This window comes from Balaenoptera borealis (genome assembly GCF_965194805.1).
Source record: "Balaenoptera borealis genome assembly, chromosome: 8".
NCBI classification, from domain to species: Eukaryota; Metazoa; Chordata; class Mammalia; order Artiodactyla; family Balaenopteridae; genus Balaenoptera; species Balaenoptera borealis.
In genome coordinates, this window is record NC_138865.1 from 68,723,637 (window position 1) to 68,746,236 (window position 22,600).

At 36.3% G+C, this 22,600-nt stretch overlaps 1 protein-coding gene across 18 annotated transcripts in view; it reads left to right on the forward strand.

Moving 5' to 3' along the window:
* Positions 1–22,600, forward strand: part of RFX3 (regulatory factor X3) — a 303,201-nt gene that overhangs the window by 27,353 nt on the left and 253,248 nt on the right. For 6 of the 18 annotated variants that reach the window (XM_082404376.1, XM_082404382.1, XM_082404392.1 and 3 more), the window contains exons 1-2: positions 9,092–14,096; positions 18,488–18,525. The exons of 6 other annotated variants lie outside the window; for them this stretch is intronic. Coding sequence is in view for 3 of the 12 variants with exons in the window: in XM_082404392.1 (XP_082260518.1) it covers positions 18,519–18,525 (7 nt within the window). In the remaining 9 variants the exon portion in view is untranslated. Of the gene's footprint in view, positions 1–9,091; positions 14,097–18,487; positions 18,526–22,600 lie in introns of those variants that run through there. 6 more of the 18 variants (XM_082404389.1, XM_082404379.1, XM_082404394.1 and 3 more) reach the window with 3 other exon arrangements.

Consider the following 22,600-nt stretch of genomic DNA (forward strand, 5'->3'; position numbering starts at 1 on the left):
TTTGACCTCTCTCCAAATTTTTCTTCCATATGAAAAGCTGTAAGAGCAGAAGAGAGTAAACTGCCCAGCCTTGTGTTAGCACCTAACACTGTTGATAAAAGAAAACCGAAAATGAGTGTCAGTGGCTTCTCCTGAAAAGTAAAGCAACAGTGGAGTCTCATAAAAATCTGATTACCTTTGGTACTTTTTGGCCTGCCCTTGAAAAAATGTTCAATATGCTCACCCTTGACTTACAAAAATATAGTTTAAATTTTAATATATACTGTTGTTGCTAAAGGGATCACAAAGGCATTTAATGTAATGAGAAGATAATATTTGCAAAAGAATAGACGTGGTTTGAAATATAATAGTTTGAAGTAGCTAGTGGGATTAAACTGGTTTAGGCAATAGCTATCCTATTTCAGTTTTTTGAAGAAGGTAATTCCAGCCTAAGCTTAAGTAAAGGTGGAGGTACAGAACATACTTAACTTTGCCTTGATATTTTTAAAAGGGAAAAGAATACCAGGCTACAGTGATACTTAGAGCCAAGGGAAAATAGCACTTACTGTTAAGAATATAGTTTGTCAGATAAAACCAACGGGCTATTACCTGTAGTTTTGTAAATTTTAAATTAACAAATTTTTTCTTGAGTATGACTTATGTGCTTATATTGTTAAACTGTTTAACAATATCAGTTTGAAGAAGTATTGCTAAAAACATTAAATTGGGAAATCTAAAATTTAAGAGTTAACCAAAATATAATTCTCTTTTCACAGAAGCTATTTTTTTAAATCAATGAATATGTAACTCTGATTTATCATCTTGTACATATGCTACCATTGTCCACTTGTGAAAATGTAGAAGATAATTTTACCTTTTATGCTTAATTGAAGATTATGTCCAGCTCAGTGAAGATTCATACATGAGCTTCATAAATATTCTCTGCATAAAATTTTTTCTCCTGCAAATTAAGTTTTTACTTTGTAGTTATCATTTTTTCCTTGATATTCTTAGCACTTTGAGTTGTTGAATTGGGAAATATAATATGTATGCATATATATTTACATACATATATGTATGTAAATATACACACAAAATAGCATAAACTTTCTTTTCAGTGCAGTCTAAAGTTAGAATTCTTTATATTGAGATAATTGCTAGGTGAGAAAAACTAATTAAACTATCAAACTAGTCCAGACTCTCACTATTGGTAGGGTCTTTTCGCACTAGGGTCTTCTGTGCATAATGTATACTGTATATGAATGCTGCTCGAAGTGTGAGTGGAGGACCCCAGGGGTCACCAGGAAGTCCTTCCTTTTCAACTAAGTATCTGTGTGAGGCTGCATTTACTTCATATATTTCAACCAAAACAACAATTTGAGTGCCGAAGTAGACCTGAGAAGCCAATTGTCTTCTATTAATCAATACGTTAAAGAAGTTTCAACTGTAAAACGGTGCCACTCTTCTCATAAAATTGTTTTTTCTTGGAAATTTAGATATATTTCATAAAATTATGACTATTATAAGATGCAGTGGTTTTATTTCTGTCATTTTCAAATTAGTAAATATTTATTACATTATTTGTTCACGTATAATTAGCAGCTAACATATTAGTTTTAGGTGTACAATATAATGATTTGATATTTGTATACACTGCAGAATTATCAGGACAGTAAGCCTGGTTTACCATCCGTCCCATACAAAGTTACAAAAAGTTTTTTTCTTTTTTCTCCTTGTGTTGAGAACTTTTAAGATTTACTCTCTTGGCAACCTTCAAATATGCACTACCGCATTATTGACTATAGGCACCATTTGTACATTACATTCCCGTGACTTATTTATTCTTTAATTGCAAGTTTGTACCTCTTGACCACTTCACCCATTTGTCCACCTCCAATCCCCCTCCCCTTTGGCAACCAACCATCCTGTTTTTTGTATGAGTTTTGCTTGTTCATTTGTTTTGTTTTTTAGATTCCACATATGAGGTCATACAGTATGTCTCTTTCTCTGTCAGACTTATTTCACTTAGCATGATACCCTCAAGGTACATTCACGTTCTTGCAAATGGCAAGATTTAATTCTTTTTTATGGCCAAGTAGTATTCCACTGTTTATACATACAACACTTTCTTTATCCATTCATCCACTGATGGACACTTAGGTTGTTTCTGTATCTTGGCTATTGTAAATAACGCTGCAATAAAAATAGGGTGCGTATATCTTTTCAAATTAGTGTTTTTGTTTTTCTCAGATTAAATACTCAGAAGTAGAATTGTTGCATCATATGGTAGTTCTATTTTTAATTTTTTGAGGAACCTCCATGCTGTTTTTTATAGTGGCTGCACCCATTTACATTCCCACGAAGAGTACATAAGTGTTCACTTTCCTCTACATCCTTGCCAACAGTTGTTATTTCTTGTCTTGTTGGTCATAGCCATTCTAACAGGTGTGAGGTGATATCTCATTGTGGGTTTGATTTGCATTTCCCTGATGATTAGCAATGTTGAGCATCTTTTCATGTGCCTGTTGGCCATCTGTATGTCTTCTTTGGAAAAATGTATATTCAACCTCTGCCCATTTTAACATTGGATTGATTGTTTTATGTTTTTTTGTTGTTTGTTTTTTTGTTTTTTTTAAGCTGTTGAATTGTATGAGTGGTTTATGTATTTTGGACATTAACCCCTTATTGGATATATGATTTACAAATATTTTCTCCCATTCTGTAGGTTGCCTTTTTGTTTTGTTGATGGTTTCTTTGCTGTGCAGAATCCTTCTTGTTTATGTAGTCCCACTTGCTTATTTGTGCTTTTGTTGCCTTTGCTTTTGGAGTCAGATCCAAAAAATCATCACCAAGACTGATGTCAAGGAACGTATTGTCCATGTTTTCTTCTAAAAGGTTTATGGTTTCAGGTCTACGTTTAAGTTTTTAATGCATTTTGAGTTAATATTTGTGTATGGTGTAAGATAGTAGTCTAGTTTTTGTTCTTTTGCATGTGGCTGTCCAGATTTCCCAACACAGTTTATTAAAGAGACTGTCCTTTCCCTATTGTATATTCTTGCATCCTTTGTTGTAGATTAATTATACGTGGGTGGGTTTGTTTCTGGGCTCTCTGTTCTGTTCCATTAAACGATATGTTTGTTTTTATGCCAATACCATACTGTTTGGATTACTATGGCTTTGTAATATCGTTTGAAATCAGGGAGCATGATGCCTCCAGCTTTGGTCTTCTTTCTGTAGATTGCTTTGGCTATTCAGGGTCTCATAAAAATTTCCAGATTGTTCTGTTTCTGCGAGAAATGCCTTTGGTATTTTGATAGGGATTGCATTGAATCTGTACATTGCTTTAGGTAATATGGACATTTTAACAATATTATTTCTTCTAATCTGTTAGCATGAAATATCCTTCCATTTATTTGTATTTCATTCAGCTTCTTTCATCAATATCTTATATTGCTAGTTATCAGTGTACAGGCCTTTCATTTCCTTTCTTGAATTTATTCCTAGGTATTTTACTCTTCTTGATGCAATTGTAAAGGTTTTGTTTTCTTAATTTTCTTTCAGATAGCTCAGTGTTAATGTATGGAAATGCAGCACATTTTTGTATGTTGATTTTGTACCCTGCCAGTTTACTGAATTCTTTTAAAAATTATAACAATGTTTTGGTGGAGTCTTTAGACCGTATATTTATATCATGCTGTCCTCAAATAATGACAGTTTTACTTCTTCCTTTTCAACTTGGATGACTTTTATTTATTTTTTTCTTGCCTTAATTGCTCTGGCTAGGACTTCTAATACTATGTTGAATAAAAGTGGTGAGAGTGGGCATCCTTGTCTTGTTCATTAGAGGAAAAGCTTTCAGCTTTTCCCCCCTGAGTGTGATTTTATCTGTGGGCTTGTTATATATGGCTTTTATTATGTTGAGATACACTTCTTCTGTACAACCTTGTTGAGAGTTTTTTTTATCATAAATGGAGGTTAAATATTGTCAAAAGCTTTCTTCTGCATCTATTGAGATGTTCATATGATTTTTATCCTTGATTTTATTAATGTGGTGTATCACATTGATTGATTTTCAGAAGTTGAACCATCCTTGCATCCCTGGAATCCCACTTGATGGTGGTGTATGATCTTTTTACTGTATTGTTGAATTCGTTTGGTAAATTTTGTTGAGGATTTTTGCATCTATGTTCATCAGGGATATTGGCTTATAATTTTCTTTTTTTGTTGTGTCCTTGTTCGGTTTTGGTATCAGGGTAACGTTGGCCTCGTGAAATGAGTTTGGAAGGGTTTTTCTTAAGTTTTTTTAAAGAGTTTGAGGAAGATAGTTATTGAATCTTCTTTAAATGATTGATAGAATTCAGCACAGAAGCCATCTAGTCCTGGACACTTATTTGTTGGGGGATTTTTTATTACTGATTCAATCTTGTTACTGGAAATTGGTCTATTCAGATTTTTTATTTCTTCCTGATTCAGTCTTGGAAGATTCTATGTTTCAAGGAATTTATCCATTTCTTCTAGGTTGTCCAGTTTATTGATGTATAATTGTTCTTAGTAGTCTCTTATGATTCTTTGTATTTCTGTTTATCAGTTGTATCATCTCCTCTTTTATTTCTGATTCTATTTATTTGAGCTGTCTCTTTAAAAAAAATATTTATTTATTTATTTATTTGGTTGCGTTGGGTCTTAGTTGCGGCAGGCGGGCTCCTTAGTTGTGAGCCCTCTTTATCTTTCTTGGTAAAGAGAATTCAGCTAACGGTTTGTCAATTTTGGTTATTTTTTCAAAGAACCAGTGTTTAGTTTCATCAATCTCTTTTACTGTCTTTTTAGCTTCTATTTTGTTTATTTCTGCTCTGATCATTGTTATTTCCTTCTTTCAACTCACTCTGGGCTTTGTTTGTTCTTTCTCTAGTTCTTTTAGGTGTAAAGTTAGCTTGTTTGAAATTTTTCTTTTTTCTTGAGCTAGACTTGTATTATCACTATACATCCCTCTTAGAACTGCTTTTGCTGCATCCCATATATTTTGGTAAGTTGTGTTTCAATTTTTTTTGTTTCAAGGTATTTTTTTTTTTAGATTTTTTTTAATAGATCTTTATTGGAGTATAATTGCTTCACAATACTGTGTTAGTTTCTGTTGTACACCAAAGTGGATCAGCCATATGCATACATATGTCCCCATATCCCCTCCCTCTTGAGCCTCCCTTCCAGCCTCCCTATCCTACCCCTCTAGGTCATTGTAAAACATTGTAAAGCACCAAGCTGATCTCCCTGTGCTATGCTGCTGCTTCCCACTAGCTAACTATTTTACATTCGGTAGTGTGTATATGTCGATGCTACTGTCACTTCGCCCCAGCTTCCCCCTCCCACCCCGTGTCCTCAAGTCCATTCTCTATGTCTGCATCTTTATTCCTGCCCTGCAACTAGGTTCATCAGTACCATTTTTTCCTTTAATTCCATATATATGCATTAGCATATGGTATTTGTTTTTCTCTTTCTGACATACTTCACTCTGTATGACAGACTCTAGGTCCATCCACCTCACTACAAATAACTCAATTTCGTTTCTTTTTATGGCTGAGTAATATTCCATTGTATATATGTGCCACATCTTCTTTATCCATTCATCTGTTGATGGACATTTAGGTTGGTTCCATGACCTGGCTTTTGTAAATAGTGCTTCAATGAACATTGTGATACATATCTCTTTTTGAATTATGGTTTTCTCAGGGTATATGCCCAGTAGTGGGATTGCTGGGTCATATGGTCGTTCTATTTTTAGTTTTTTAAGGAACCTCCATACTGTTCTCCATAGTGTCTGTATCAATTTACATTCCCACCAACAGTGCAGGAGGGTTCCCTTTTCCCCACACCCTTTCCAGTGTTTATCATTTCTAGATTTTTTGATAATGGCCATTCTGACTGGTGTGAGGTGATACCTCATTGTAGTTTTGATTTGCATTCTCTAATTATTAGTGATGTTGAGCATCTTTTCATGTGCCTCTTGGCCATCTGTATGTCTTCCTTGGCGAAACGTCTATTTAGGTCTTCTGCCCATTTTTTAATTTGATTGTTTTAAAAATAAACAAATGGAACTTAATTAAAGTTAAAAGCTTTTGCACAGCAAAGGAAACCATAAACAAGACAAAAAGACAACCCTGAGAGTGGGAGAAAATATTTGCAAAAGAAACAACAAAGGATTAATCTCCAAAATATACAAATGTCTCAAGGTATTTTTTGATTTCTCTTTTGATTTCTTCATTGACCCATTGGTTGTTTAGTATCATGGTGTTTAATATTCACAGATTATGATTTTTCCAGTTTTCTTCCTGTAATGTTTCTTGATTTTCTATGTGGATGAAGTATTCATTTATGTAAGTGGGTTATGAGGGTTCTGCACTATTATTGTATTTCCATCACTTTCACCCTTTAGGTCTGTTAATATTTGTGTTGGATTTTGGTGCTCTTATGTTGGGCACATATATATTTACAAATATTATGTCTTCTCTTTGGGTTGACCCCTTTATCATTATCCAATGCCCTTCTTTTATTGTAGTAGCTGTTTTAAAGTCTATTTTTTTCTGGTGTAAGTATAGCTGTCCCAGCTTTCTTTTGGTCTCCATTTGCATGGAATATCTTTTTCCATCCCTTCACTTTCTTTGTGTGTGTGTCCTTATATCTGAAGTGAGTCTCTTGTAGGCAGCAGATAGATGGGTCTTGTTTATGTATCCATTCAGCCACTCTATGTCTTTTGACTGGAGCGGTTTAGTTTATTTACATTTTAAGTAGTTATTAATAGGTATGTACTTACTGCCTTCCTGTTAATTGTTCTATAGCTGTTTTGTAGTTCTTCTCTGTTCCTTTCTTTTTCTCTTGCTTTCTTCTCTCTTGAGGTTTGATGACTTTCTTTAGTGTTTTGTTTAGATTCCTTTCTCATTATTTTTTGGTATCTACCATAGGCTTTTGCTTTGTGGCTACTATGAGGCTCACAAATAACAGCCTATGTAAATAACATTCTATTTTAAGTTCATAACAACTTTAAGTTTGAATGCATTTTAAAACTACATTTTTTACCCTCTCCCCCACATTTTATGTTTTTGATGGCACATTTTACATCTTTTTATTTTGTGTTCCTCTTACCTGATTACTATAGTTATATTTATTTTTACTTTTGTATGTCTTTTAATCTTCATATTAGTCTTATAAGTGATTAATCCACTACCTTTATAATAGATTTACCTTTACCAGTGAGATTTATACTTTCACATGTTTTTGTTGTAGTTGTTGCTACTAATTAATGCCCTTTTTTTCAGTCTGTTTAACATTCCTTGGAAGGCTGGTTTAGTGGTGATAGACTCCTTTAACTTTCGCTTGTCTGGAAAACATTTCTTCTTCAATTCTGAATGGTAATCTTGCCACACAGAGTATCCTTGGTTGGAAGTTTTTTTCTTTCAGCACTTTAAATATATTGTGCTACTCCTGGTCTGCAAAGTTTCTGCTGAAAATGTGCGGATAGTCTTATGCGGGTTCCCTTGTACATAACAAGTTGTTTTTCTCTTGCTGCTTTTAAGATTTCCTCTTTAACTTTTGACATTTTAATTGTAATGTTCTTGGTGTGGATCTTTTTGGGTTCAACTTTTTTGGAACTCTAGGCTTCTTGGACCTGGATTTCTGATTCCTTCCCCAGGTTAAGGAAGTTTTCAACCATTTTTTTTTTTTTTTTTTTTTGATATAAGTTTTCTGCCTCTTTCTCTCCTCTCCTTCTGGGATCCCTATAATGCAAATGGTAGTCTGTTTGATGTTGTCCCATTGGTCCTGTAACCTATTTTCACTTTTTGAAATTCTTTTTCCTTTTGTTGTTCTGTGTGAGTTCCACTGCCCTTTCTTCTAGATCACTCATTCTTTCTTTGCTTCACCTAGTCTGTTTGAACCCCTCTAGTATATTTTTCAGTTCAGTTATCCTATTCTTCAGCTCTTTGACTTCTGTTAGGTATTTTCCTATATTTTCCATCTCTTTGTTGAAGTTCTCACTGTGTTTATCCATTCTTCTCCCAAGTTCAGTGGACATCTTTATGACCATTATCTTTTACTCTTTATCAAGCAAATTACTTATCTCCTTTTCATTAAAGTTTTTTTTTCTTGAGGTTTTATGTTGTTCTTTCCTTTTGAACATGTTCCTCTGTGTCCTCATTATGCTCGACTCTGTGTTTGTTTCTGTATATTAGGTGAAACAGCTACCTTCCCAGTCTTGAAGGAGTGGCGTTGTGTTAGGAGAGGAACCGTATCTTTCAACCTCACCCTAGGTCTTGGTTGTCTGTTGAACCTTTGTGATTGTCCAAGCAGCCTGATTTATTCCTGATAGTTCCCAGTTGTTGATGGTGTACCCATTATCTATCAGTATTCCAAAGGGAAGTATCTTAGTCAGTACCTAGCTTCAGGCTGATGGGAAGCCAGACCCTCAGACAGCTTTTAAAGGAGGCAAATAGATACAGTCCTGTGGGACTGCAATCATAAACCTTGCTGGAGACCTGGAGGTGTCTTTTGGGCAACAGTTGCAAAAATTGGGGCTTCAGTCATGTGTATAAGCTGTTTTCTGGGAGGTAGTAGAGAGCTGTAGCAAGGCCAAGGGACAGTACAAAGATGGTGTTTCCCAGCCTATGTTCCCTGAGCGCAGTTTTGTAGTCTCTAGCTCTGTGTAGCAAGCCTCAATTCTGCCCCTCAAGATACAATTATAGGACAAGTAAATTGTCCTTTTTTTTTTTTTTTTTAAATCTGCATTTTTTTTTAATACTTTATTTATTTATTTATTTATTTATTTATTTATGGCTGTGTTGGGTCTCTTAGTTTTCGTGTGAGGGCTTTCTCTAGTTGCGGCAAGTGGGGGCCACTCTTCATCGCGGTGCGGAGGCCGCTCTTCATCGCGGTGCGCGGGCCTTTCACTATCGCGGCCCCTCCCGTTGCGGGGCACAGGCTCCAGACGCGCAGGCTCAGTAGTTGTGGCTCACGGGCCCAGTTGCTCCTTGGCATGTGGGATCTTCCCAGACCAGGGCTCGAACCTGTGTCCCCTGCATTAGCAGGCAGATTCTCAACCACTGCGCCACCAGGGAAGCCCAGTAAATTGTCCTTTTTCACTGAAAGATCTGGGGTATGTTTCAGTCTGCTGTCTCTTGGTGCCTTGGGGATGGTAGCCTGCCACAACTGTCTTTCCTATTGTTACAGTCCTGTGGGACCCAAGAATGTAAGCCCCTTGGCCACCAGAGCCAGATAGGTGATCAAGGAGAATCCCCTGTGTATACTGCCCATGCCTGCCAGCTTTAATGAGGCAGCAGGAGAGCTCAGGGCTGGGGTGTGCCAACCAGCTTTTGCAGGGCCACAGGAGAGCACAGGGTCAGGGCATACGTGCTAGCATTACCACGGTAGAGGGAGAGCAGAAAACTAACCAGCTCCTCCGCCTCCCCTAGAGAGTTCCAACAGGCCTCTGTCCCTCTGGTGGATGCTTTAAGACTAGCAAATGAATCTTCTTCACATGTAGTCTAGGCATTTTCATACTGCTGCTTTTGTGCCGGTGTCCAGGGTGAGTGAATCTGCACTCAAGCCCTTTAAGAGAAGTATCTCAGCTCCCTGCAGCCCTATGGGTCTCCTGGATGTGAGCCTCATTGTTTTCAAAGCCAGATGTTTTGGAGGCTTGTTTCTTTGTTGCAGGTCCTCAGGGTTGGGGTGCCTGATACAGGGCATGAACCCCTCGCTCTTTAGGGAGAAGGTCTGAATTTGTGAGATCCCTCCCAGTTGTGGGTTGCCACACTGTGATGAGGTTTTTGGTGAGACTGCCTCTGCTATCTGTCTTGATGTGGCCTTTTTACTGTTTGCCCTTTTACTGTTTGCTGTGCAGAAGTTGTTTGACTAATTTTTTGGTCTTTTTCATAGGGAATTGTTCCATATGTAGCTGTAGCATTGGTTTATCCATGGGAGGAAGTGAGTTTAGGGTCTTTCTATGCCACCATCTTGGACTTTTTCCTAACATTTTGTTTTCTAATATGGTAAATGGATAGACATAAGTAGTGACCTACTGAAGCCCATTCTTACCAGCTCGAGAGAGCCAGTGTTGTTAATCTCTTCTTAAATCTTTATTCAGATGTCACATTGCTAGCTTGAAACTAGCCACATTGGGAGTATTTACATCATGGAAATGAGTTGAAACTACAAATTTGGCATTTTTGAGGGTAAAGGAGGGAAAGCTGGCTGTTGAATATATGCCATTGCACAACTAGATATAATACACATAAACAAAAGTTTTTTGGTGTTCTCAAAAAATTTAAGATCGAAATGGGCTCAGGGACCAAAAAGTCTGCTAATCATAAATGAACTGCTGGTAGTTACTTTACTGTACAAGTTCAACAGCAAAGTCTGTGCTAATATATGATCAAGGCGGATTATCAGCCAGGTGCTTTGTCTTTAGAGCCACTTTACTAGTTTCCCCTATGGTGTCTTCCAACAAGAGGAACTCCATAAAGTGATGTGAAGTCATAAGGTATGTCATATCCTTTGTGGTTGACACCCTGCTAAGTTCATAGCTTACTTACTTGTTGAGCGATCAGAGACTCTCAGTATTATGCGAATATAGAAAATTGGGGATGAGAAAAGATTCTGGGCTTGAGTAGTTAGAGAAGTCTTTAGGGAGGAGGTAAAGCATGAGATGGATCTTAAAAGTTTTTAGGGAGGTGTATTGGCTGAGGGATGTGGAAAAGGGGTTAAGCATATGGGAGGTAGAGGCAAGGTATGATTTTGCTGTGAAGAATTTGAAGAGTTTTTTTAGGAAATAATGAAGCAGATGGGGTTGAAAGAAAAATCAGGCTAAGAATTTGGAACTTAACTGGATAGAGCATAACCAGTAGTGTATATTTTAAAAACTGGATCAAATGTTAAGGTGAAAGAGGTCTTTTACGGAGATTAATCTGGCAGATCTGTGTAGATTAGCAGGGAGTGGTCTGACACCAGGTAAACCTGTTTTTAATCATCAGAAAGGAAGGATAGGGTGAAGAACCTGGGCTACTAATTCAGAAAGACTTTGGTTAAGATCCTTCTTCTGCCACTCTGTTATTTTCAGCTCATGGATAAGATGAAGATAACTAGCTAGTTGGGTTGTAAGTAACACAAAGGCATGAAAGAGTTTAGTAAAGGTTATGTGCCTCGTACTATGCTAGGACCTTCAGTGAGAGGTATTATCAATGCTACTTTTGCTACTACTACTTCTACTGCCACTACTTTTATAATAATATTTGATGGGCTATAATGAAGATTGAAACTGGTGAACCATAAGTAGAAATAGGATGTAGAAACCAGGCCCATCCTTAACACTGATGGGTGCAAGAGTACAAATGAAAGTTCACTCGTTATATTTCTGAATATTTAAATGCTGCAAATCAGTTAACTGTTAAATAAAATGTGCTCTACCTCCTAATTTGACTGATACGGCTTTGTAATGAGGTGGATGATCATTTAGAATTTACAGATTTTTTTAGGAGTTCTGTTCTAGAATATAGTGGCCAAAGGAGAATTGGCCTTCTGTCACCTTGTTCTTCTCCTGTAGTCTACCTCCTTTTGCCCATATCCTAGGTTCTTTGCCATAGCATGTCCACATGCCTATTCCCCAGGCAGCCTTGCCTCACCCCTTGCAAGCTATCTCTTGAGCGCCCCTTGGTTCTAGAGGTGGGTTTGCCTGCATCTCTGTCTGCCTTGGGGACGATACTTCAGGGCTCTGTATGTAAATTTGGGATCCTGGGAATCTGCTGTGGTAGAGTGCTGAGGAGTCAGAGAGCATGCCCTGGACTCTGCAGACTTCTCACTTCAAGAAGAAGTACCTGGCCAGGGAGCCAAAGTGGGTTCTCTAAAGTGTAAGGCCCAGGGCAATGACTCTTTTTGCCTGAGTCTCAGGATGGTGCTGGAAGGGATCATCTGACATGGGTGACAAATCAGCAGGATTTGTTTACTATTAGTTGTGGAGTATGAGAAAATGAGTGTGAAAAAAATGAATACCAGGAGAATTATAAAGCCACTGAGAGAGTTAGCATAGTATGTGGGAGCAGATGAGGTGGGACCTGAATACAAAAAACTGTGTTTTGCTTGGCATTGAATACCTAATCAACTTCTAGCATATTGCCAAGCACATAGTAGTGAGTCAATAAATGTTGAAGGGCAAGATGAAGATACTTGGATTATTTGTGCCAGAGATGAGAAGAAAGTCATTGTAGAATATAGAAAGAAACAAGAAAATAAGTTCTTGTGGGGCCAGTGTAGAGTTTTGAGGGAGGGAGCATCTTGCTGTGATTGGCATGGTAGTGAGTGAGCTACCTGTGTGTGTGGACCATGTATATTTAATATTTGTATGTGTGGCGCCTAACATAGTTGCAGTTCTTTTTTAAATAAGTAATTGAATAATATTATATGAGAACAGGCTTTAAGAAATGAATTGGATCGTAAAGTTAAAATGATTAATGGCAAAGACAATTTGTATTATTAGTGATCTGATATGGAGTCTGAGAAACTTGTAATAATTCAAGACATGAAGAGATCCCGAGCAATTGTGTTAGTTTCAGAATGAGGTGGCGAAAGATGTCTTCAAAGAGATTTTACTTGTAACCTGTTTGGAGAGGAGTAGAGGACACAGATAACTGTAGATTAGCTTGAATTTTCTTACTTGATATTCACTCAAGTTAAGTACAGGTGAGGGTGGTTGGAGAAGAGAATCCAAGCTAAAGGACTTGGTAGAATTATCTTAGAAACATCTGATTATGGGTATGTATAACTCATAGTCATTTTGCTCAAAGTTGTTATGAAGTATTTAGTCACTTAATTTATAATAAATATGTACAATAATACCTCATGTCAGAAAATATATGTCATAATGATAATAAGGTAACAGGAAAATCTGATAATAGGGTTAAAATTGCCAAGTTCTTTCTGAGAACTCTGATGTGTTAATTAGTGTAGATTATTGCATTTTTGCTGTATCTGACTTGTAATCGCCTAAATACACAGCAAACACCTGTGATTACTTTAGTGATCCTTGTCTTGTCATGTTCAAGTAACCCCGAAAATGTGTATTTAGACTGTTCCCTGTTCATATATACTCAGCTGTGCCTGTTTGCTTTGTTATTTTTCTGAGTTTAATGGACCGACATAAAAATTTATGGCAACTGTCACTTAATGTCACCTTTACCTTTAAAGAAAAAAAGAAAACAAACAAAACTAAATCACGCCAGGCAGCTATGATGCTGTTTACAGTTGACTTAATGATCAGAATACTTTGTACGAAATTTATCTCTGATATCATGGGCCAAATTTAGGGCAAAAACGGTATGAACATATATAAACAATATACTTAATTACATTTTTATATGTAAGTGTTACCCTAAATTTAATTTATTAGCCAGTAAAAATCATTAGTTTTAAAATAGCATTGCCCATTTGTCTCTGAACCAAAGATTTCTTTTTAAAATTTCCATAAAACTGAATAATCATGTATATCTTATTAATTTTCTCCGGTTTGTGACCTGTTTGTATGTTGTTTCTGCTTGTTTATTTTTAAGAAATAAATCTTATTTAATTATTTTTAAGGAATGAGCAAAGTTATGTCAGCTGCTAATCCATTCTCACTTTTGCTTCTCTATATCAGGCTGTTCTCAGAACTGGCTGGTCTCTCATCTTCACAATTTAAAAGCATAGGTTTTTTCAAAGAATTCTTCTCTTCATTATTTTCCCTCACTTAAATTTTTCCTGATTATTAGATTAATATGCTTACTTGAATTCTAATTCTTTGAAAAGTAGAAGTTCTCTCTCCTTTTCTGTAAAATCAATGCAACATTTTTTTTTTTTTTTGGCTAAATAGGAAACTTAAAAAAATATAGTTATGCAAAGAAATACTTTAAAAATAATGCATTTGTATGGTAATTAGTATTTATCCACAACTTCAATAATTTAAAATAATCATATATCTTCTAGATATCAAATAATTAATTTTTAATGTTAACCTAATTCTTCTTGCTTTTAACATTTTAGGCCACTTGGTCATTCTGGCATTTTATGGTAGAGAATACATTGAGTTTGGCTCATGGAAAGAATATGAGGTAATTGATCCATGTTCTCTATAAATTATGAACTAAATGTACACAAAACATAGAGTATTTTAATATGTCAAATACGGGGTCTCATGTCTGAATTTTTTCAATAACTTTTTAAAATGTGAGATTTTGAGATAGGTTTTTCCTTTCTTGATGGTTGACAATAGCTAATATGGTAAGGAACTTTTACTACTTGTATATGTTTAAGACAAAACAGTATTGGAGCTGTTCTTCACATTATACGGTTACAGTTAATATTTTTAAATGCTTCAGATAGCTTATTAGCTCTCTGTGGGGCTATAAAAACCTCAAGAGAACGCCTCCTTCCTATCCACCTCCCCAGCCCACCCGAAGTAGGATTAAAGGCATGCTGCATTGAAAAGTACTAGCAGCTAGCGCAGGAAATAGTGTGAAAGGGCGTTGAGGCTCCTATAATGTGAAATTTCTAGGCCCTTCTCAGGGTGGTCTAATGAAAACAAATATGAGCCTCATATGTTAATCTTTTGCTGTCCCTTTGGTACTCTTGTGTCACCCTGCATGATTCCTGACTTGGGCATTCTAAAATGGCACTCAGCTAAGTGCATATGCCACATTCATATCCATAGTTGTTTCATAGATTACCAAGCATCAAGCCTGTATCAGAATTAGTTCAAATTAAAGATAGTAAAATATAGCAGCTATCCTTATGAAATTCAGCCAATGACATGGGAGTGTGAGAATCAGTGGGTACTGACTATTTAGTAGAGTAATTGGCTAACATACTGCTGATGTCATAATTCCCCTACTCAATAATGGGTTGGTTATGTAAGAAGGTGCAGCAGTTTGGTGTGTGAACTTCTGCTTCCACTACAGCAGTACTTTAAAGAGGCTTTCCATTGGCATTCAGAAAGGTGAAAAGTGCAGAGCTGGTAGTGGGAGGGGCATCAGAGGGATAGGCATAGAGTCTGAGTACATGTAAGCTGTTCATCATCATTGGTCTTTGAGATTATGCTTGTACCCGAATTGAATTACTTTCTTACCTTCCCACACAGTTGGAATGCAACTGAAATGCAGCCCATTCAAGGTGGTAAAACACTGCTCTTTTAACATTTCTTCAGTCTTCAGCTTCTGTGGGACGATAACCATACAATTTGCTGGTTAAGAGACTTAACCAAGACTCAAGAGAAATAAGCTGGAGCTATTTCCTCCATTTCAAACCTGTGGTTTTATAAAAGTCCACCACAGGGTGCACCAAAAATTCCCCTAACCACTTTTCAAAATTTTTTATGTATATAAGGTTGCAGGAAAGATAAAGTAAATAGTTTTATGTCTAAGACCTTTGTAACATGATCTATAACAAAAACTATGCATTTATGTATAGGCGTTATAATTAAAGAGCTATAATCTTTATCACTGATAGTATATTTAAAGAGACTCAGTGCCAACTCTTTCAAATAGTTTTCCTAGGAAGTTTTGCAGCTTTATCATATTTATTAAATCATTTGAGTTGTCTGTATCTAACAAATGAATGATATTCTTTTTCCTTATCATTCATTTTTCATGATTGAGGGCATCTGGTATGGGCATTGATATCATACCTAATAATTGTGAAAGCTCATGTGGGCCTAGAGAAAAGAGTGTCCATAGTGTACTTCGATTAAAAATGCTTGCAAATAATGTTTATTAAAAATAGGTTAGTGGAAATTTAAAATAAAAAACCAGTGGATATTTTGGTGGAGTCCTTCTTTTGGGTAAGTTGTAGGAGATGAACTTAACTTGAATTATCCTGAAAAGTCATAGAAAACAAGTCTATATGTGCTGCCCTTCCCACTTTTTCCTTTTAATCTGACTTTTGGGCTTTCATTTTGATAGCCTTAAACTCCTTTGTTATATGTGAAATAAGTTGTCTTGGGAAGGGGAGGGGTAGGGAGGGAAAAGTGTTTTTACTTATTGCATAGCATATGGGCCGTTAATTATAATATACTTTATATTTACATTGTAGATCACACTTTATAAGGTTCTTTTGTATGTACAGCATCTTATCTAACTTTCCTCCTGACCAGTTATATGGGACCATATAATGGATAGGAAAGCCGAGTCCAAGAGAGGTTAAGAAACACCTTTGAAAACTGTTGCACAGCAAGTAGTTGGAAGATCTAGCATGTGCACCCAGATCTTATGACTCTTAATCCAGTGTTCCTGTCCACTACATTAGTAATTTGCAAATTGTATTTTCCAATCAAAGAAGTTCTTCAGGAGCTGCCTTGGGGAATGTTGGTGGCTGCAGAGCAGGTCCATTTTTGTCTCTTTTTCTTTTGAGGCTCTGAGTAGTATTTCATTAGAAGTAAGCTTTTAGAGCCACTGCTCTGTACTGTTTTTTCTTTGTGCAAGGACTAAAGAGAAGCAAACTATATCCCTCTAAGTTACAATCAAGGCTGTATACCTCTTGTCCTACTGGCATTGTGGATCTAGAAATAAGAATTAGACTGTTGGCATTTTCCTTACTTCTGTTCCTTATCAACTAAGTACTTACTGAATATGTACTGAACACAGTATGCAGGATGCACAAGTTCCTAGCTTTTTACCAGGACCAATGACAATTGGTTTTAAAATAGTAATATAGTTTTTGTAAAAATTAAAATAGAAACTGTTCATATTAAACATATTATATCTTGGTCATAAAGTGACATTAATAAGCATCACCATTTTTATACAATTTAAAATATTGCTTGTACTTAATAATCCCAAGGCTGGTAGTTAAGCATATTTGTTCTTAAAAGTAATTTTCTTAAGCTACTATCTATGTATAGAGTCTTGAAAATTCTAGATTGTAGTAGCATTTATGAGTAATGCTAATAGTGTCACAGAATGGTTCCTTCATCATATTATAGAATTCTAGAGTCTTTGATAATAATGGATTCCAAAATATGTTTTCACCTTACCCAAGTATGCATTTAAGCCTTATTGTATTGTAACAATCTATGAAATTACATATCTGCATATAGAAAATAAATTCCATCAGCGGTCAACAAAAACATCATGAAATTTAATAATGGTTAAAAGTTTATCACACAAATTCAAGATAAGAGTAATTGTTATGGAAGCAACCTAAGTGTCCATTGACAGATGAATGGATAAAGAAGATGTGGCACATATATACAATGGAATATTACTCTGCCATAAAAAGAAACGAAATTGAGTTATTTGTAGTGAGGTGGATGGACCTAGAGTCTGTCGTACAGAGTGAAGTAAGTCAGAAAGAGAAAAACAAATACCGTATGCTAACACATATATATGGAATCTAAAAAAAAAAAAAAAAAAGGTTCTGAAGAACCTAGGGACAGGACAGGAATAAAGACACAGATGTAGAGAATGGACTTGAGGACCCGGGGAGGGGGAAGGGTAAGCTGGGATGAAATGAGAGCGTGTCATGGACATATATACACTACCAAAAGTAAAATAGCTAGTGGGAAGCAGCTGCATAGCACAGGGAGATCAGCTTGGTGCTTTGTGACCACCTAGAGGGGTGGGATAGGGAGGGTGGAAGGGAGACGCAAGAGGGAGAGGATATGGGGATATATGTATATGTATAGCTGATTCACTTTGTTATAAAGCAGAAACTAACACACCATTGTAAAGCAATTATACTCCAATAAAGATGCTAAAAAAAAAGAATAATTGTTAGACTCATATCATAGCATTGTACACATTTAATGTGTACATTTAATCAACAGTTTTGTACTTTTTATTTAAAAAAATTTTTATTGAGATATAGTTGATGTACAATATTATATAAGTAACAGGTGTACAACATTATGATTCACAATTTTTAAAGGTTATACTCCATTTATAGTTATTATAAAATATTGGCTGTATGCCCTATGTTGTACAATATATCCTTGTAGCTTATTTATTTCATACATAATAGTTTGTACCTTTTAACACCCTTACCCCATTTTGTCCCTCCCCTTCCCTCTCCCCACTGGTAACCACTAGTTTGTTCTCTGTATCTGTGAGTCTGTTTCCTTTTTGTTATATTCACTAGTTGTATATTTTAGATTCCACATAGAGTGACATCATACAGTATTTGTCTTTCTCTGTCTGACTGACTTCACTTAGCATAATGCCCTCCAAGTCCACCCCTGCTGTTGCAAATGGCAAAACTTCATTCTTTTTTTCTGGAGTATTACTTTTCTTAAACTTAGCCATTGAGCTCTTAGTTTAGAGTGCTAAACTAAACACTCTAAACTAGTAATGTTTGACTGTTTTCTCCACAGTTCATTCTGAACATGGAACAATTAGAGAGGCACTGAAAAGGGCAGCAAAAATGGATATTGGCAGGAGTGAGGAAGGATTCAAGAAGCGTGGGGGAATCTGTTTTCAAATTTACTTGTATTTCTCTTTATTTTTTATTACAGAATTTCAGCTAAAAATCAATAAAGCAACAAAATGACAGGTATGTTAGATCCTTAAGTTATCTCCTTGAAAGACAGACGTAAGTAGAATGAGCTTGAATTATAGGAAGGACGATTTTAATTTGTCATAAAGCAGATATTCCCTTAAAGTGAGTGGCAATAGAGGGATATTTGGGATGTCATACTCTATAAAGATCTTTAAGACTGGAATAGTTATCTATTCAGCTAAATATATGTTTTATCCTTGCAGTCTCTACCAAGCTGAAGGTTCTTTTAGCTGAAGCTGTTAATTGCTAATTGCTGGAAATTAGCTAATTAATTAGCTAATTAATTAGCTAATTAAGCTGCTAATTGCTTGGAAATGTATGCAATATGTATATACTTCTCTTATAACTAAATATGATATATGTAGTTTATGGAGATCCTTATATTATTTTTCAGAGATAAATTAAGATAAAAATTGCAAGTACATTTCAAATTTGGGATTATAGAAAGAACTAAAGTGTCCTTAATCTGAGAGGTAATATATATTCCATATTATTATGTGTGATTTAAAAATACTTGATAAAAAATACAGAGGAAGGCAGCCATTAGTTAAAAATGTGAGAGTGAAGCTATATTCTTTGGCAAGGTGGTTTAGTGCAAACAGCTAATGCGTTTATGAGTTAGTCAAACCTGAGGTCAAATCATGGTTCACCCACTTATTAATTCAGTATCCTTATGTAATATGAGGATAATAACTGTTGCCTTGCAGCCTTGTGAAAACTAAATAAGGGATATATGTGAAGTACATAATGCAGTGCTTGGTACATAGTAGTGCTTAATAAATGATACACGCATGCCTTGGAGATATTGCAGGTTCAGTTCCAGACCATTGCAATAAAGTGAACATTGCAGTAAAGTGAGTCACACGAATTTTTTGGTTTTTCAGTGCATATAAAAGTTATGTTTACACTATTCTGTAGTCTATTAAGTATGCAATAGCATTATGTCTAAAAAAATAATGTACATACCTTAATTTAAAAAAATATTTCATTGCTAAAAAATGCTAACCATTATCTGAGCCTTCAGTGAGTCATAATCTTTTTGCTGGTAGAGCATAGAAGGTCTTGCCTCGATGTTGATTGTTGCTACTGGTCAGGATGGTTGTTGCTAAAGGTTGTGGTGGCTGTGGCCATTTCTTAAAATAAGACAACAGTGAAGTTTACCACCATTGATTGCCTCTTCCTTTCAAAAAGGATTTCTCTGTAGCATACAAGGCTGTTTGGTAGCATTTTACCCACAGTAGAACTTCTTTCAAAATTGGAGTCAGTCCTTTCAAAACCTGCCATTACTTTATCAACTAAGTTTATATACTGTTCTGAATCCTTAGTTGTCATTTCAACTATTTTCATAGTGTCTTCACCAGGAGTAGATTCCATCTCAAGAAACTACTTTCTCTGCTCATCCATAAGAAGCAACTCCTCATCTGTTCAAGTTTTATCATGAGATTGCAGCAATTCAGCCACATCTTCAGGCATCACTTCTAGTTCTCTTGCTATTTCTGCCACATCTGCATTTAATTCCTCTACTGAAATCTTGAACCCCTCAAAGTCATCCATGAGGGTTGGGATCAACTTCTTCTAAATTCCTGTCAGTGTTGATATTTTGACCTCTTCCCATGAATCATGAATGTTCTTAATGGCATCTAGGATGGTTAGTCCTTTCCAGAAGGTTTTCAGTTGACTTGGACCAGATCCATCAGAGGAATCACTATCTATGGCAGCTATAGCCTTATGAAATACATTTCTTAAATAATAAAACTTGAACGTTGAAATTACTCTTTGATTCATAGGCTGCACAATGGATGTTGTGTTAGGAGGCATGGAAACAACCTTAATCTTGTTGTATATCTCCATCAGAGGTCTTGGGTGAGCAGGTGCATTATCAATGAGCAGTCATATTTTGAAAAGAATCTTTTTTCTGAGCAGTAGGCCGCCACAGTGGGCTTAAAATATTCAGTAAACCATGTTGTAAACAGATGTGCTGTCATCCAGGCTTTGTTCCATTTATAGAGCACAGGCAGAGGAGATTTAGCATAATTCTTAAGGGCTAGGATTTTCAGAATGGTAAATGAGCATTGGCTTCAACAAAGTCACCAGCTGCATTAGCCCCTAACAAGAGAGTCAGCCTGTCCTTTGAAGCTTTGAAGTCAGGCATTGACTTCTCTTCTCTAGCTATGAAAGTCCTAGATGGCATCATCTTTCATTATAAGGCTGTTTTGTCTACATTGAAAATTTTTTGTTTAGTGTAGCCACCCTCTTGAATTATCTTAGCTAGATCTTCTGGATAACCTAATGCAGCTTCCGCATCAGCACTTGCTGCTTTGTTCACCTTGCGCTTTTATGTTACTGAGGTGGCTTCTTTCCTTTGGCCTCAGGAACCAACCTCTGCTAGCTTCAAACTTCTCTTCTGCCGCTTCTTCACCTCTCAACTTTCATAGAATTGAAGAGAGTTAGGGCCTTATTCTGGATTAGACTTTGGCTTAAAGGAATGTTGTAGCTGGTTTGATTTTCTCTCCAGACCACTAAAACTTTTTCCATATTAGCATGAAGACTGTTTCACTTTTAATTTGTGTGTTCCCTTTTAATTTGTGTGTTCACATTTAATTTCCTTCAAGAACTTTTCCTTTGTATTTACCACTTGGCTACTTGTTTGGTGCAAGAGGCCTAGTTTTTGGCCTGTCTTGGCTTTTGACATTCCTTCCTCACTAAGCTTAACCATTTCTAGCTTTTGATTTATTTATCTTTTTAATGACATTTTTTTTGATGAGGACCATTTTTTTTAAGTCTTTATTGAATTTGTTACAATATTGCTTCTGTTTTATGTTTTGGTTTTTTGGCCTCGCGGCATGTAGGATCTTAGCTCCCCGACCAGGGATCGAACCCACACCCCTTACATTGGAAGGCTAAGTCTCAACCACTGGTCCTCCAGGGAAGTCCTGCTAGCTTTTGATTTAAAGCGAGAGATGTGTGACTCTTCCTTTCACATGAATACTTAGAGGCCACTGTAGGGTTTAACTGGACTAATTTCAGTATTGTTGTGTCTCAAGAAATAGGGAGGCTCGAGGAGAGGGAGAGAAAGAGATGGCGGAATGGCTGGCTGCTGGAGCAGGCAGAACACACACAAAATTTGTCAGTTAAGTTCACCATCTTGTATGGGTGTGGTTCATGGTGCCCCAAACAATTACAACAGTAACATCAAAGATCACTGATCGCAGATCACCATAACAAATGTAATAATAAAAAAGTTTGAAATATTGTAAGAATTACCAAAATGTGACACAGAGACACAAAGTGAGCACGTGCTGTTGGAAAAACAGCGCCAACAGACTTGCTTGACGCGGGGTTGCCGCAAACCTTCAATTTGTAAAAAACGCAGTATCTCCACATGCAGTAAAGCAAAGCACAATAAAACAAGGTATGCCTGTAGTTTCCTTCATTCCCCCATAAGTCTTAATGTTTGTTTAGGAGTTTGGATCAGGAAAACCAATAGAACAGGGAGGGGATTAAGGGACAAATTGAACTTCAGTCATTTGGGATAAAGATTCAACATACTTCGTGCATTTACTATTTAACTTCTCAAATTTCGCTTTGTCCTGCGGCGGTTTTGGTCCTACCTTGAGCAAAAGCTTCAATATCAGACTCACTCTTAGGAAGAAAGCCATATGGAGTTGTAAGTAGGAAACCACAGGTGAAGCAGAAAATATTAAATGTCTTCAGATTTTAACTTCTGGAAAACTCACTTTTATCGAAAGGAAGTAATTGTTTACTTAAAAGTTCAGTGTGACAGATGCATTAGTTTCTTGGAATTTATGGTCAGTCAACTCTCTGTTTTAATTAGCATAATTGTCTTAGGTTCCCTTCTGACTACTATTCACCCCTATCCTTCCTGCTCCACCCCCTACTCCCCAGCCATCCTACATTATCTTCACTTCTGAATTTCTAAAGGCTCTGCAAATAGCCAGTTTCCCTAAGTTTGTGGTAAAACTAATTTAGCTGCAAAACCTGAACAAAATGAGGTGAGGTACTTAAGGATCTTTCTTTACCCCACTCTTTGAACATTCATTCATTTAGC